Here is a 17,882-nt window from a genome sequence, read left to right as displayed (position 1 = left end):
TGCTGCTCAGGCCATTCAGACAAACAAATTGCAGTTTGGTGGCACTAGTAGCACATCAATTGCTCACTTCAATTTTAACATAAACGATGTAAAAACATTACATTTTGTGTTATGAATAATGTCAGAAACATTTTACCCACAGAGCCAGCTGTCAGTGGTATTTACGTGTACTCGATTAGGTGTGTGTGTGTGTGTGTGTGTGTGTGTGTAGTGAACAGTATGAGACATCTCAACTCTTAAGCTGCTTCTCATTTGATATTTTGTTTTTGTACAGGAGAAGCCATATGTCATGCTTAAGAAGTCTGACAAGGAACTCGTCGGCAATGACCGCTTTGAGGGCTTCTGTATTGACCTGCTTAAGGAGTTGGCCAGCATTCTGGGTTTCTCCTACGTGATCCAACTGGTGCAGGATGAAAAGTATGGGTTTCAAGACGATAAAGGCCAGTGGAATGGGATGATAAAGGAACTCATGGAACACGTAAGTATTCAGCATCAAAGTAGTAACCCTTTAGTGCTCTTCACGTGTCAGTCAAAAATGACAAACATTTTTATTTTATTTTTTTGTCAATGAAATGAATGTACTATATTTTAGTTTGATGTTTTTTATTTCATATTTTGTATTTTTAGGGGATTTTTTAATATAAAAAATCATAGTTACGCTGTATTTATAATCCTTGTATTCACTTTTTGAGCATAGACCTGAAAATGAAAGTTCTAACTTAAACTATGGTAAATCTTGAATTCTTTAGAACACTTACTTACAAACTTAAATTTGATCTCTTTTCAAAGATGACACTTGGCAGATCATTGCTCAAGTGAAAAAAAGTTAAAAAAGGGAACTTAAAAAAGTAACTGAATTGTAGGTGTATTGTTATGAAAAATGCACAAAAATACTATTTTTAATTTTTATATGAAATATATTTTTCAAAATCACGTTTTACTCTTAAAACTGCAAGAAAATCAAAGCTATAAATCTAAACAGGTTGTGTTCCAAATTTGAACCATATATATTTTAAAAAAATTTGCTTTTAGTAAGATTTTGTTTGGCTGCAGTACCAAACGCTTCCACTAGATGAAATCATTATCTCCCATTAATTTCCAATGCTCTCATTTTTGATCTCGAGGAGCACAAGTGTGAATATTTTTTACAGGACCATTTAATCTTTTCAAATCATGTCCATTATTTTTTTTTTTTTTTTTTTTTTTTGTTAAGTTACGTACCATTCCAAAGAAGTAAAAAAAAAAAAGTTTTTCAGTCAGTAATGACCGAAGAACACCTTAAATAACAAATATGCTGTTTCTGCTGATTCAGACTCACTAGTACCTGCATCCTTAATTTTGCCTTTCACTTTAATAAAGCCTTTCATCTTGTTTTCTGATGTCTAAACAAAATGCCAAGATGACACAATAATGCAATTAACTAAACGTGTTGCTCGCTCCAATACTGCTTCTGCTCACAAAACGCGTGCCGCAAAGGTGACAGAACACACCTGGATCACATTGACATGCCGCGAAGACGCAGCAGCAAGTGCTGTCACAGCGAATACACATTTAAACGTCTCTATCGAGTCAGCAGAACTAGACAATTCTGAAAGCTGATTCACCGAGCCCATTCTCTCCAGTCTCAGTGCTGTCAGGCTTGGGGTGTCCTGTCCTGTCTCAGGAATGGGCTTCTCATCCCATCGCCCTTCCCATACAGAAGACACATATATTGAAATATATTAATAATAAATATATTTTCATATATTTAAATGTATTAAATCTAAATAGATTAAAATATATGTTATATTTATATGTAAATATATTTTGAAATATATATTAAAAATATATTTAAATATTTGATTTTGGCCCCTTTTTAATATTTTTCACATATATTAAATATGTGTAAATATATTTTGATTGGAAATATTTACATATATTTCTTTATTTTATATGTAAATACATTTAGATATCAATCTATGTAAATATATTCATTTGCAAAATATGTACATATATTAATTTCTAATATATGTTAACATATTAGATTTCTTTATATGTAAATATATTTTAATTGGAAATATTTACATATATTAACTTCCGTTATATGTAAATATATTAATTTGCAATATATGTGCATATATTAATTTCTAATATATGTTAACATATTAGATTTCTTTATATGTAAATATATTGTAATTGGAAATATTTACATATATTAATTTCCATTATATGTAAATATATTAATTTGCAATATATTTGCATACATTAATTTCTAATATTTGTTAACATATTAGATTTCTTTATATGTAAATGTATTTTATTGGAAATATTTACATATATTAATTTCCTTTGTATGTAAATACATTTAGATGCTTATCTATGTAAATATATTAATTTGCAATATATGTGCATATATTAACGTCTAATATTTGTTAACATTAGATTTCTGTATACTGTATGTAAATCTATTCTGAAACATACTCATATATGAAGTATACTAAAAGGAGCACTGAATATTTATGTAAATAAACCTAAACATGTTTTCATATAATATATTCACATTTACTCCCACTTGATGCAAATAGTCTCCATATATGTAAATATTTACATTGCATTCAGGAACACACTACTACACAAAATTATGTTTTTATTGATGCTGACAAACAGGGTAAAGTAAGTGCATATAATATTAACTGCACTTAAAACATCAATCATGAATTGATTCAAACATGAATCAAGCTAAATAAAGCCTGTGGTAAACAACTTGAGGATACTTTGAGTTATGTTCTACAACCTAAATTGCACACAACTATACTGAAAACACGAATTTAGTTGAAGTTATGTTAACTTTTGAAATCATAAGTTTTTAATAAGTATCTAGATGTTTGGGTGTGAATGTGTGCAGTGTACGTTGTAGAACAAAACATTTATAATAAAAAAAAGTTATTATAAAACTGTTTCTTTCTTCTTGTTTTGGAACCTCAGTTCTGCCAACTTGGAATTAATGGCCTGGCCCAACTGTCCAACAGTTGCCTTTTCGTGACGTTTTATGACAGCATCTGCAAAACAATACAAGATGTCAGTGGTTATGGTTAAAGGGTTAGTTTACCTACAAATGCAAATTCTGTCATTATTTAGTCATCCTCATGTCATTCCAAATCTGTAAGACATTCCGTTTACACAAATCAAGATCTTTTTAAAGAAATCTGAGAGCTATCTCTCCCTCCATTGACATTCTACGCAACTACCACTTTCAAGCACCAGAAAGTTAGTAAAGACAAGTCGAGTATTTTGTTTGTGAAAAAAAAAAATGATTACCACTTTATTTACAAAATATTCATCTCCACTAGAGCAGCAAGGGCAGACGTTGTGTGAACGTGCGTTTGTTATGAGGTTGAAGGATGAACCCAATAGCAGACAGTTTGCAGGACACACTAGGTTTATTATATACAAATAAAACGGAAAACAAAACCCACGAGGGGGCAAAACAAGACTAGACAGGACAACGTGTGACTAAACTGGACTATGACTTTGACAATTAACTAGACAATAAACAAACAGCAAATACAAGATCAGAACTACACTAGACAATCCACTTGACAGGAATACTCACAGAGTGATCACACAATGTTTGACAATGTTTGACAAAGTTTGACATTGAATGACAATGAACCGACACAAGACAGCAGACATGAGGGGATTAAATAGGGAACAAATAATGAGGGCAACAGGTGATAATGGGGAAACAATAATGACTAAACAAGGATAACAAGGAGAGCGGGGCTAGATGATGAGACAACACAAGCACATGGCCCAGAAAAAGGAAATGTGTGTCCACATAAAACATGGGTCTGTCATGATCCTGCCTCAAGAATTAAAGAACCTCAAGGACTAGATGGCAGGATCATGACAGCGTTGGAGATTATATGTAAATAAAGTGCCAAATTATGTTTTTTTCACAAAGCACTGATGTCTTTACTACCTTTTTGGGGCTTGAAGGTGAGTAATTAATGACAGAACAGGGTTTCAGCAGGTATCTTCAAATTAAATCTTATGCTTTTTAATGCCATTTTTTACATTTTTGACCAAATCAAGCTCAAATGGAGTTACAAGTTTTTCCACCAGTTAGAGATATGTGTTTTGTTGGTCATCAGAAATGGTTTAAACATGATGCGAGTTCTGCCATCTCTGTCAGTGAAGTCCATTCTAAAACGTGTCTGAAAATAAACTGTAACTCAGCGAATATTAGCCACACTTTCATGAGAGATGTCTTTATAAAGCTTGGAATGTCTACTTTTAAATTAAGTAATTCATATCAAAAACAAATATTCTCATTTTATGTAATCCGTTTGAAACCATGGAGATGTACAGTTTTTTCGTTCTACTTTCATCTCTAATGAGCTGAGGCCGCCATACCCCAGGTGCTATTCACATGGTAAATAGTTTAGGTGATCTATATGTGATGCGATCTGGGAAAACCCACCACATGGTGAAATTTTACCTATTACAGGTTTTGATATCATATGGATGCTGGTATCAAGCCCTTTCCAAATCTGTTTTTATTTTTATCATAGCTTGTTGGTAGCAGAAGTTATGTTTATCTGAAGTCGGCCGATCTCTATGATTTTCTGGAACGGAATTTTGAGAAAAACAGGTTTAAATAACTGTCACCGTTGAGACGCGTCCATCTCGCGATTGTTATGAAACTGCGTGACGCAAGCCCGTAGGCAGGGGGGGTTCGGGTGGTTCGAACGAACCCCCCCCCTCACTGCCAAAGGTCCAGAATTTAAGTCGTTTTTTTTTTTTTTTTTTTGTGATTATTGTCATCATTGTTTTAATCAATGCTTGTGACAAATATACTGGGTTGCCGTTTCAAATTAATATGATTATTGTAGCTGGACTTGTGTGTGTGTGCCGCGGATACCTGTCAACACTCCCGTTTTTCCCGGGTTTCTCACGTTTTTTAGCCTTATCTCCCGGACCCCTCCCGGTTTGTTATTTTTCCCGGGAAACTCCCGTCATTTGCATGGCCCAAACACCTTTAATGTATAATCGGACCAAGTTTGTCTAATGTTGTTGCCAGATCTTGTATTAAATGCATTATATTCACACAATCCACACACCATATACTACAATTTCAACCCATTTGTCACCTCAACCTGGCAACCTATAACCCAGTTGCGCAGTCGCGGAAAGTAGGCTATAACCCGAAAGCGAGCCGATAGACATGGCAGGTGAGGGCCGGATTAACCATTAGGGCAACTGGTCACTTGCTCAGGGGCACATGACATCTAAGGGGCACTGACAGGTAGGAGGAAATACACAGAAATTTAATAAAGTTATCAAACACTTTACAGTCTTCACTGCATAAAGTGCATCTGCGGGTTCACGCAGACTTTCCTCCCTCCCCGCTGAACGCCAGCGATTACTAATTCGTGAAATGCACTCCCGCTGGTTGAGCGCGGTAAATTCGTTTTAGGTTCGATATTAGCCGGACAATTGTTCTATAGGGTCGGGTCTAACAAAGATATCAATAGCAAGATTAGTTTTAATATTATGTGACCATTGTATATCGACATGATGAAAATATTCATTCAAAATCATTCATGCATTAATGCTGCATAATTATACCTGAGAATGCTTTGACGCGTTTCCACAGCGCACGATGCTTAAGGGAACGTCTGCCAATTCCACCAACTGCGGAAAACGTAGACTATAATTTCTATGATTTAAAATTACTTTTAACATTTAAAAACAGACCTTTTCAAATTCCAAAGCTTGCAGAAGGTTCCTAATGTCAATACTGACTTAGGCTACAGCTTTAGCCTTGAGTAAATTAACTTGTCTAAGAAAATTATTCCTAAAACGTATAAATATCAGTTGAGCCTACTTTCGTCACTGACACAGACGAAAATGAAAAGACTAAGTTCAGCTTTAGGAGGGGAAGAAATAGGCCAGGATAAGAAGACTGAGAGAAAAATTAATATGAAGATGAAGAGAGGTATTGACAAATAATCTAATGATAAGGTTTTAAAGCTAGCCTATTTCTTATAATTTTTTGGCCTTCAAAAGTCCTAAATTGCACATATGTAGATCAGAGAAATCCAAATTTTCTCGGGGGAGCATGCCCCAGAACCCCCCTAACTACGCCGGGGCCTTGAGTCTTGATGCCCAGGGCACAGGAAATTGGACACAATTTAAATACAAAAACAAAATACAAAAGGACGAGAAAAACTGCAAAAAGGTCCACTTTTTGAAAAAAAGAACCCCCCCTTTCAATAGTCTGGCTACGGACCTGTGACGTTATAGTTTAAACAGGATTGGCGCGAAATGCGCACTATACACATTCACTGTACATGTATGTGGTTTATTTTAAAGGTAAACTATCTTTGTAGTGTTACGAGACGGACAGGTGTATGGGATATACGGCGATTGTTTTGTTTTTTTCCCCTCTGCCGGGCGTTAATGGTCGCATAGAATGCATTAGAGAAAGAGAGTATTTTCAGCTTGACACTATAAATCGCTGTTTTTCTGCACTAAACAAGGGAATTTTGCCAAGACATTTTCAGAGATAAGAGAAAAGATGTTATAGAATAATAATTTTATGGAGAAAAAAAATTTGATCGCATCCCAAATTCCCAGATCGCATCACATATGCATCACACATGCCCCTGATCAATGATACAAAAACACAAAGTTCCTTCATCAGATTCACTGATAGTTCATCGCGTTTTGAGTATGGCACGCTACTCCGGTAAAGAGGCCCTTCAGAGGATTCTGGACAGCGAGGAAGAATTCACCTTTTCCTCAGAGCAAGATTGAAACTCAAGATGACGAACAGTTGTATTTTGAAGAGAGTTGATCCTGCCAAGGATACGGAGTAAGTTGTTTGGTGTTATATAATTCTTCTTCTGATAATATAGTTCTCGTATAAATTTCAGACTATATTGTGCCTAGTTTTGGCTAGCTTTTGACATCTTATGGGAAATATTGCCTAACAGTGTCCCTTACTTTCTTGTAAGCTATGCTCAGGTGTAAACATTTGTAATGTGATAAGTTACTAAACATATTAATATACACAATATATTTAGCTCAGTTTTGTTTAGCTTCTGACACTGATTATCATGTTAAAATACTGCCTTATGCCTAATTTAGCTTTGCGGATATCTATGTAAATATAACCTATGTGATTTGGTCCAAATATATTTTAGCTTCAGTTAAAATGTGATACTGTTTAAATACTAGACAATATATTTTTATGTATTCACGGGTTTCACGTGACGTCACACAGCGGTGTTGCCGCCATTTGTAGGACCAAATCCAAACATGCCGTCTATCTGCTGTGCTGTAAGCTGCGATAACAGCAAATCTCAAAGAAATGAGAAATTAACGTTTTATAATATCCCTAAAAACCCGGAGCGTCGTCAGAGATGGATCACTGCTATAAAGAGGGATCACTGGACACCTACAGAACACTCCAGACTCTGCAGTGAGCACTTTATTTCAGGTAAATAATGGCTAGGTTAGCGTTAGCTGTTCTAACATTAGCACTAGTTCCTTACCAATCAGCCTTTCAGTGTGCTATTTTAGTGTGCGACATCTTTCCAATCACACCAGGGAGAGGCTAGGTCCTAAAGATGGCGGCCACAACAAAAAAGTCACGTGACTGAAACCCATGAATAAAATGTTAGATTTTGGTTAGCCTATGGCCCAGCTTATCATGCTAAAATACTGCCTTATGCACAGAAGTTTGTGAATACAGGTGTACATGTTTGAAATGCTCTAAATGCGTGCGGTCTATAGCCTATGTCCCATCAACAGATACTCGCGGTGACGCGGTCTATGGCCCATCAATAGTTATTTCTCTGTCCTATGGCCCATCAACAGATATATACATACATTATGCGTCCATAACCATTAATCAGTTTATTTTGGACAATGCGTGTTTTTTTTTTTTTTTTAGGAATGTGGCTGCATCAAGCTCTCCTTCTCCAGCACCTCGCAGAGGGGAACGCAGGTGTCGTTCAGTTCTCAGTGTGATCAAGAATCATACTGAGTAAACAGACGTTATATTTTACTGATGAAATGCAATTGTTTACATCGTCATAATACAAAAGTACATGTTCTTGTATGAAATTACAACAACTGTTGTCTTTTTTAATCCATGGCCATTAGTGATTGATAATGATAATAATACCTACAGTTTATTTGATGTGTTTTTGATGTGTATGTGTTATGAGCATGCTCAAGTGTTTTGTTTTTTGTTTGTTTTTACAGATGTGACAATGAACATTTCCAAGCACCTGTTCCGAAGAAAACAAAGATAAACAAGCAACAGGCAGTTGACATGGTTCCACAAACTCTGAGATTCATGCCCGCACGGACCGCAACTGAGTTGTCAACTCTGTGCCAAAACACCAATGCTCAGTTAATTAAAATTAAGTTTAAAATAGCCTAACTGTTTGACTATTTGAATATAGTGTAACATTTTTAAATTTACTTATTTCCAGTGATCAAAGCTGAATTTGCATCATTACTTCAGTCTTGAGTGTCACATGATCCTTCAGTAATCATTAGTGCAGCACAATTAATCATATCGCAATCGCGATGTCAAGGCTATGTGATTATGCACAAAATGCTGAGATTATGGAATAAATACATTTGGGCTGTCAATGTTAACACGTTAAATTGATTAAATATTGATAAAATAATTAACGCATCAACACAGCATCCGTTCATTTTTGTCATCCTTTGGCTAGTGTTACTTTATATCAGGGGTTCCCAAACTTTTCCATGACAAGGCCCCCCAAATACCAAAGCCAAGGCCACTAGGTTCTGGCCAAACCTATAAAACTATATAGTTTTACCCAAACTGAATAATTAAGACAAGTTTAAATGGGTACATTTTCTAGAAATATTTTTGAGTCTTCATTTTCTTTTCTGACATCAAACACTTCTGTTAAAACTTAACACACTAGACCTGCAAATTATGTGCAGTTTAGGCAGTTTTTGTGTGAAATCACATTTATTTTGTCCATCAAAAGTGTGCTTTCATTTTAATTGAGCGTGAGCTGCACAGCAAAAATAGACTCAGCGCCGAAACCGCTTCACTGCTGCTCACACGACGCTCCTGCTCGCAGTGTAAATGCACTCATTGATTAACATGGATGCTGAAAAAATATGCACCGTTCACGCTTGCGGTGTGAAACGGCTGCAATTCACAAGGTTTCCTACATGTGTGTTCCGTGTGCACGTGTGATGCTGATGTTGCGCGATGTTAATCATGCGGCGCCACATTGCATTTCACCCCTTTCAATCCGATCGAAATTTCATTCGGATCGAGCTCAATCGGATCGATTAAGGTGTTTACATGAAGGTTTGAGCAGCATGAACCTGCTTAAGTTTTATCGATTAAATGAATTATCATCAATTAATCGATTAATCGTTAACATCCCTAGTAACAACTTACATTGTGAGAAAAGTTGTCTATTTTCTTTTTAACTTTTTATTCATTAATGAATCCTGAAAAAAGTATCACAGGTTATAAAAGAAAATATTAAGAAGCACAACCATTTCCAACATTGAAAAATACCAAAGTATTTAGTAGAGTATCAAATCAGGATATTAGAATGATTTCTGAAGGATGTGACACTGAAGACTGGAGTAATGATGCTGAAAATTCAGCTTTGATCACAGGAATAAATTATATTTGAAAGTATATTAAAATATAAAATAACTAAATATACAGTACCAGTCAAAAGTTTGGAAACATGACTATTTTTAATGTTTTTGAAAGAAGTCTCTTATGCTCATCAAGCCTGCAGTTAAAAAACAACAAAACAACAACAAAAAAGTAATATTATGAAATATTATTACAATTTAAAATAATGGTTCTCTTTTTTAATATACTTTAAAATGTAATTTATTTTTGTGATGCAAAGCTGAATTGTCATCAGCAAGTACTCCAGTCTTTGGTGTCTTATGATCCTTCAGAAATCATTCTAATATGATGATTTGATACTCAGTTATTATCAATGATGGAAACAGTTGTGCTGTTTAATATATTTTTTTGGAATACTTTTTTCAGGATTCATTGATGAGTAAAACATTAACAGCATTTATTCATAAAAACAGCATTTATTCAAAATAAAAACATTTCTAACAATATAAATCGTTACCATCACCTTTTATCAATTTAACGCATCCTTGTTGAATTAAAGTACTAATTTCTTTAAAAAATAGTTATTGTTCCCAAACTTTTGAACGGTAGTGTATATTGTTACAAAAGATTTCTATTCTAAATAAATACAGTTCTTTTTAACTTTTTACTCATCAAATAATCCTGAAAAAAGTATCTCTTATATAGTATATCTTAAAAATATTAAGCAGCACAACTGTTTCCATCATTGATCATAAATCAGCATATTAGAATGATTTCTGAAGGATCATAAGACACCAAAGACTGGAGTACTTGCTGATGAAAATTCAGCTTTGCATCACAAAAATAAATTACATTTTATTAAAAAAGAGAACAATTATTTTAAATTGTAATAATATTTAATAATATTACTGTTGATGTATATTACTGTACTTGATGAGCATAAGAGACTTCTTTCAAAAACATTAAAAATAGTCATGTTTCCAAACTTTTGACTGGTACTGTAAATATAACCTATTACATTTTTCCCCCCGTTTTTAACCCCCGGTCGGAATGCAAAAAAATTCTCGGGGGAGGACAAAATATTTGCGAAAGAAAGCAAAAACCATGTAATTTTTCACTAATTTTTCCCGTCAAAATGTCTCTTTCAGGGCTGTTTATGACAGGCTCAAATACAGGAGGTTTCTATATTTGCAGTCTATGGTTCAGTCATACGTTTAAACAGACCAATTAATAAACTTACTCATAATTGCCTTGACCTTCCCTGGATCCAGGCCATCTCTTGCCTCTTCACCGCATGCGGTCTTGGATTTTCCACCTAAATACCGGAAACAGTGATACTTGTAGGAAGAAACATTTAAAGTATAATGGTATATTACTATTAGTACTTGTAAATGTACCTCTAAGGTTGCTTCGGAGAAGAGTCTCCATGTCAAAAACACTACAGAGGAGACACCTTACCATAGAAGTGGACGTATTGGCATGATGCTGCCCTCCATGCACTTCTGGACACAAACACTTCTGATCCAGGATAGATTTCAACCTAAGGATACAACAACAAAAATGACCAGATAACGTTTTATTTTATCTTTGTTATTAAAAATAAGAAGTAGTGATGGGCATTTTTCAAAAATATTGCATTCGAATATTCAGGCTCATAAAAATCAAATGGTGTTTGGTGTCATAACCTTATTTTTTTTATAATACAATAAAGATGGACAATTCTGGATAAATTGAGAATCACAATTTTTTTTAATGAAAATTATTAAATCGAACCAAAAATTGAAATCTTGCTAATCGGAATCAAATTGAATCTGGACATCTGTATCGATCCCCAGCACTAGTGTGTGTCTGTATATTGTAAAAACACTCACTGGGGTTAGGCTTATTCTTAAAGGAGTGATCACCTACAATCTTCACTTTTCCACGAGAATCAATGTATGTTATGATTGCCTAACGATTATACACTGGCCGGGAAGCCGATATTTAAAAGTGAAGCGTTTGTTTACCTCAGGGTTTGTAAAATAGCCCACGTGCACGCGCACTCAAATACGAGATTTTGGCCGTTTCTCAATATGCGTTCTTGTCTGTACTTGCGTTCTTGTGGACTTGTGAAACGTCATCAGTCGCTGCCCAAGTACCGTCCCAATACACAAGTTTGCATTTTGGCAAGAACGGTTAAAAATCCCGGAAGTGTTCTTGACACGCCCATTTTACCGAGGATGCATTGGTTGGTAACTTGTGTGAACTTGACGGCAGAAATATCCCAGCATTCATTTCGGCATTCGAGGAACGAGAGGTCAATACAGCAAGTCGTTTTTCTACAATTTCATCGCTAAATTCACTTCTGAGAACATTTGATGCGAGAAATCAACTGTGTAGATTTCAAATATTGGCATTTTTCGAAAATGCGCTCAAACGTTTTCGGAAGTGAGAATCTTCAGCGTAGGTAGCTTTATTGTTATGAATATACATTACATAGTGTACAGTTGTAGAGTAATCCCTTGAGCTGAGGGGTAGGCTTGGGCGATAAAGCCTGGCTGTTACCGTCAATAATTCTCGTTATGTTTGGGCACTGCAGACGGCGTCTGTGCGGGGGTGTTATTGCGCAATACCAGCAAGAACACATCGTCTCAAACTGTCAGCGGCGTTCTGTGTGCTCGTCACCTTGTGAGTTCATTCTTCCAAGAACAACTAGCAAGAGCGTTCTCCCCAAGAACACAAGTCCGTTCTTTGCATTCTTGGTTTTGAGAAACACCCTTTGATTTCTTCTCTGTCTTGACGTCACGACGGGGGAGGATATGCCATATATGGACAGCGCAGCAGGAAGCTCGCCCTTACCCTCTCCCCTCTCCCCCTCATATTCAGTCACGAAAGATGCAGAAACGAAGTGCACACGTGAGTTGCTCTGTGGTTGACTGCCAGAATCAACATGTAAATGTGTTTTCTCTACCAAGAACGGACCTAGCTATCAGGGACCAGTGGATTAAATACATTTTTAATGACGCGGTTCCTTCAACCCTTCCCACTGGCTTATCGTTACGTGTTTGTGCTAAACATTGTACGCCGAAATCCTTCACAAATTTGGGGCAATATCAGGCGAAGTTGGCATCGAAGCTCGGGAAAAGCGCCATTCCAACAAAATTGCCTGCAATTGAAACGGTGAGACTGTGTTTTTATTGCTCTACTGTGTGTAACAAACAGCATCTAGGTGGGTTTTCGCCTGGAAGGCTTTATAGAAATCTGGCATCCTACTGAACGAAGTTAAACTGAGAGAGCGTGGCGTTCACAGACACCAGAATGAACGAATTCACAGTAACGTTCATCAGGCAGTAATGCGGTACGTTCAGTTCACTTTCGCCCAAAATATGAACGAGTTGATGAACTATCGTTCAATGAACGCGTTCAGGCACAACACTGGCGGGAGTATTAGCTTCGAGGTATGGGGAATGGCTGCTAACGTACTTTGCAAAAAACAAATGACTGAGATCATCATGAATTCGGTTATTGTTTATTTATTGCCTAACGCTTATATATGAGGCGCCGTCTAGTTTGTGTGTGTGTGTGTGCTCACGTCTTATATTTGTGTGTGTGTGCTGTGCTCGTGTCTCATATGAGTAACTTTATGTGCGTGAGGGTTCATATACATGTATGTGTGACTACTTATTATATATGCAAGTGTGTTTCATATATGTGTGGGTGAATGAAGTTTGATTTAAGCCCTAAACGGAGCCTCATACTTATACACTGGCCGGGAAGCCGGTCGCATTCATTCACAACTTGCGCCATGATGTCAGTTTGTAATGATATGCTAAAGCGTTACATGCGGTGTCAACCCCCCTCCTTCCTGCAACCAATCAACGCGCCCCTCATTTGCATTATTATAATGACCATCCACGACAGCCAAAATATCGCATCAGATCTCGCGAGACAATAATGCCTACAGAAATAAGGGTCTGAGGAGCTCTGTGTTTATTTTTTTTCCACTTTTCTTTTTTATAAGGGCCTGAAAGACTATAATACAGCAGGTATCCAAGGTAATACTAGGGTATGACTCCTTTAAAAAACTTGAAAAGTATTAGAACAGTTAGAATAATCAAAAACAAGGAAGTTATTTTTTGGTCAAAGAAAACTACATATCAAAAGAAATAATTTAAGTGATTTGGTGTCTGAGAAACTTACACTAGTGTTGGCTGCATTGTCTGATGGTACTGGGTACTGTCCAGGTGCTGTTATCATGTTTTTAAGCTCCGCAATAGACTGTTGAATAACACGAAGTGACTCTTCCATGTTTCCCATTTCTTAAATGCAAAATCAACAAGATACTTCACATTGAGGGTACGAAGGAATTTGCAAAAGAAATATAAAATATTCCTAAAATGTTAGATCTTAAGAGACGTAAATAATAAGGCACATATTGTGCAGATCTTACTCTCTACAACAAATTCTCAAAGGTCTGATATGTCCTCCCGTATGTCCTTGTATGGTTGTGGCAAGTCTTTTTTCTGGATCTTCTCCATAAGTGCTCTCTGCTGTGAGACTTTCATTGTCTTCATCTTGGTGTAAACAATAAATAAATGTCTGAATAACATGCACCTCACAAAGAAAAAATAAATAAAATGAAATGAAATGGCCTCTGCACGGACAATAAGGAAATATGAAAATAATAAGAGAGTCATAAAAGTTCTAGTTAATAATAATAATGCATCAATGTTTTTGCAAAAAATATCAACCATTTTTAATATTAGAGTAATAGTTTAAGGAGAACTCCGGTCAATTTTAACATTGAGCTCATTTTTTTGTACATTTGGAGTGCTGTCAGTACAGAGAACAACGACACAAATCGGTGTTGCCTACACCGTGTTATCCTCTTTTTAAAATTTGCACCCTGTTGACTTCAATGGGGCAAGTTTTAAACCTGCTTTTAGCCTCTTAACATCTTTGATGTGTCATTACAAGTGCACAGAAAATGTGAGTGATTCCTTCAGAGCAGGGTTCCAGACTGCGACCAAAATGGTCGCATATGCAACCATTTTTTGAGAATGTGCGAGTTAAAATTGTATGTGGTCGCATTTGTGCGAGTGCATGGTCATGTACAACTCAGTTAAATTCACGCATTAATTTTCCTGCATTGAACTTGTTTTAGCGCCCGCCAAAATTAATTTTTGTCCCGCCAAAGACTTATTTGATCGGTGAGTAATGTAGATGAACTAACGTTACATGTTTTCATGTTTAACTGAACGAGCAGAGAGAGAGACCCGGTTGCGCGCGCACACACTCTCTTCGGAGCAGGCGAAAGTGTAAACAAGACTTCACCGTCTACAAACTAAGCGCTGTCTTGCTCTCTCTCCCTCGCACATTTTAATCAAAATAAATCGACACGGTGGTAAAAGGTCGGAAGACCAAAGTTTCATGAGGAGCATTCGGAGATTTTTTTTTCTCCTGAATTACCGCTGGGTGAATTGTGCTAAATAAGTTGCCTTATCTTCTCTGAAAAGCATTCCGGACATTCAGCTGACATAAAACAACACTTTAATTAAACGAAAAAAACTATCCAATGATGAAATGTTTTCTGTGTTGACACAAATCTTGGATGTCCATGTCCTAACTGCTGGGATAATCACACAACGCGCATGACATGTCCAATTCGCGAACTAACGACTCATTTGAACCGATTCATTTTAATGAATGGTTAAAACAACTGATCTTTCCAACACTGAACTCAGGAGACGTCTGAATCAATGTATAACTAATCAGTAACACTTTACAATAAGGTTCTATTGATTACATAAATTACATAAAAAGTACAGTTTGCTTACTCAAGCTTAAGCTTTAAAATAAATAAAACCACTTGTTTTTTTGAAAAGCATATGACAACATTTTTCCTCACAGTGCTATCAAGAATCGATAAGAGAATCGTTAAAGAATCGGATCGATAATCAGAATTGTCAGTGGCATTGATATTGATAAAATCCCCATCCCTATGTAAAGACAGTAAATTTATAATCAAACTTTAAAGAACATACATGTTTTTTAATAGTTTTTTTGAGAGTTAAAAGATTAAAACATTTTGCTAACATGAGGTCTTGTGTCACTGTCAAGTCTTTTTACATCAGTGCAAAACTAGGGTATGCAGATTAAGACCACTATTCATCAGCATGCATTGATTAATCCCATACCATGTAGCAAAAAAACAAACAAAAAAGAAGGTGCGACCAAATCATATGCAGGTGCGACCAACTGAGAAAGTTGGTGGCAGCAGTGCAACCAGTGGAAAAGTTAGTCTGGAGCCCTGCTTCAGAGTGAAAACGGGTGAATCTGACTGCAGTAGATGTGAAAGATATGGATAAAAATCATACCTGCAAACTCCACACACTAAAAAAGGTGACAGTGTCGGGGGGGCAGGGGTGCAGACTAACTTTATTTTTTTTATACATGCCATGGGATTAATCAATGCATGCTGATGAATGATGTATAATAATAATAATTAATCTGCATACCCTAGTTTTGCACTGATGTAACAAGACTGACAGTGACACACAATAAGAGCATGTTAGCAAAATGTTTTAATCTTTTAAATCTTAAAAAAAACTAATAAAAAACATGCATGTTCTTTAATGTTTAATTATAATTTTACTGTCTTCACATAGGGATGGGATTTGATAACATTTTATCAATAATAATGCCACTGACGATTCTGATTATCGATCCGATTCTTTTTTCTCGATTCTTGATAGTTACAATGGTGTTTCATGTATTCAGAGTTGTTTACAGTGTTAAAGAGATGGATTCTCATGCTAAACATGGCCAAAGTTTAAAAAAAATATTTTAGACGAATAACAGAGAATTTTCTGTGCCGAAAATCTTACTTCCGGGTTGGTACAAGTTTCGGCTGATTTTTTTCGATCATGGATCTAATGACGTAGACCAGAGAGGAACTCCTTATATGAGCATTTCTCCCGGAAAAGCTCGCCTGCGCACACGTCGACCAGAGGAGAGCGAGACCGCGCACATCAACAGGAAATCATCGGCAGCGCTGCATAGGATTTGTTCAAGAATGTCTCTTCAAAGTGTGTTTTTGGATGTGAGGGAAAGCTTACCATGTTTAGCTTCCCAAAGAACCCAGCGTTAGGAACAGTGGATGGAGTTTGTTTTTCCGGGGCAAAAATGGAGATGTGCAAGACTGTTTGTTCCCTGCATTTCGACAATGATTGTTTTATAAACAAAGCCCAGATCGATGGATTTGCAGATCGTCTAATGCAGTGGTTCCCAATTCCAGTCCTCGTGACCCACTGCTCTGCACATTTTGTATGTCTCCCTTATTTAACACACCTGAACCAGATCATCTGCTCATTAGGAGAGACTCCATGAACTGAACTGAGTGTGTCAGATAAGAGAGACCTACAAAATGTGCAGAGCAATGGGTCACGAGGACTGGATTTGGGAACCACTGGTCTAATGCTTAAGGATCGAGCAGTCGCAATGATAAAGGTTCGCGGTCGCAGGTGGTGAGTAAAACTGCTTCAAATGTCTCTGTGTGTTGTTAGCAATCATATACTGTCTATGTTAGCAATCGACGCGTTAGCAGCACAGCTTTAACACGGCCCGCCTCCAGACGCTCGCTTTTTTCCGGAAAGACTCGGTACAGCCTATCTTTCTTTTATAAATATAATAAAACTAAAGACTTTTTGGAGATATGAAGGATGCAATACTACTCTATAGTAGTGTTGTCAAAAATATCGATATTTCGATAAATATCGATACTGAAATATCTGAACGGTAGTTAAAGTAGTTAGTTCACCCAAAAACGAAAATTATGTCATTATTTACTCACCCTCATGTCGTTCCAATCCAAGACGTTCGTTTAATCTTTTTGATGAAATCTGAGATCTTTTTATCACTCCACTGACAGTCTACACAACTTGCACAATGACATGCATTTCTGAAGAAAAGCAGAAAGACACAATCATTTTTAAATACTGTGAGTGCATCTGTTTCACCCATTATCTTCTGTTGGATTAGCCTACATTTTTAAATCTTCTGTTTTTAGTTGTTACCAGAGCATTTTCCTGAAAATAGCAATCACACAATAAGTAGTATTTAAAAAAAAAAAAAATCTTTTTCTGCACATTAATGTCAATTAACTATTGAACATAATTGCTTGTATTTTTTATGTATATCCAGTAGTGTCTGATATTCCAAAGAAATTTAACGGTAAAACTTTACAATAAGGTTCGTTAGTTAA

General features: G+C 36.2%; 2 protein-coding genes across 2 annotated transcripts in view; both read left to right on the top strand.

Annotated features, from left to right (window-relative positions):
• Nucleotides 1–17,882, top strand: part of LOC308704148 (NLR family CARD domain-containing protein 3-like) — a 1,230,758-nt gene that overhangs the window by 849,066 nt on the left and 363,810 nt on the right. The gene's annotated exons all lie outside the window — the stretch shown is intronic.
• The window catches only part of grik3 (glutamate ionotropic receptor kainate type subunit 3), a 183,570-nt gene that overhangs the window by 116,134 nt on the left and 49,554 nt on the right, over nucleotides 1–17,882 (top strand). Inside the window, exon 10 of the mRNA XM_081389070.1 lies at nucleotides 275–478. Within this exon, the coding sequence (XP_081245196.1) occupies nucleotides 275–478 (204 nt within the window). The remainder of the gene's footprint in view (nucleotides 1–274; nucleotides 479–17,882) is intronic.

The sequence above is a fragment of the Scardinius erythrophthalmus genome, assembly GCF_964197995.2.
Source record: "Scardinius erythrophthalmus genome assembly, chromosome: 16".
Lineage (NCBI taxonomy): Eukaryota > Metazoa > Chordata > Actinopteri > Cypriniformes > Leuciscidae > Scardinius > Scardinius erythrophthalmus.
The sequence above is the reverse complement of the archived record's forward strand: the minus strand, read 5'-3'. Positions and strand labels throughout refer to the sequence as shown.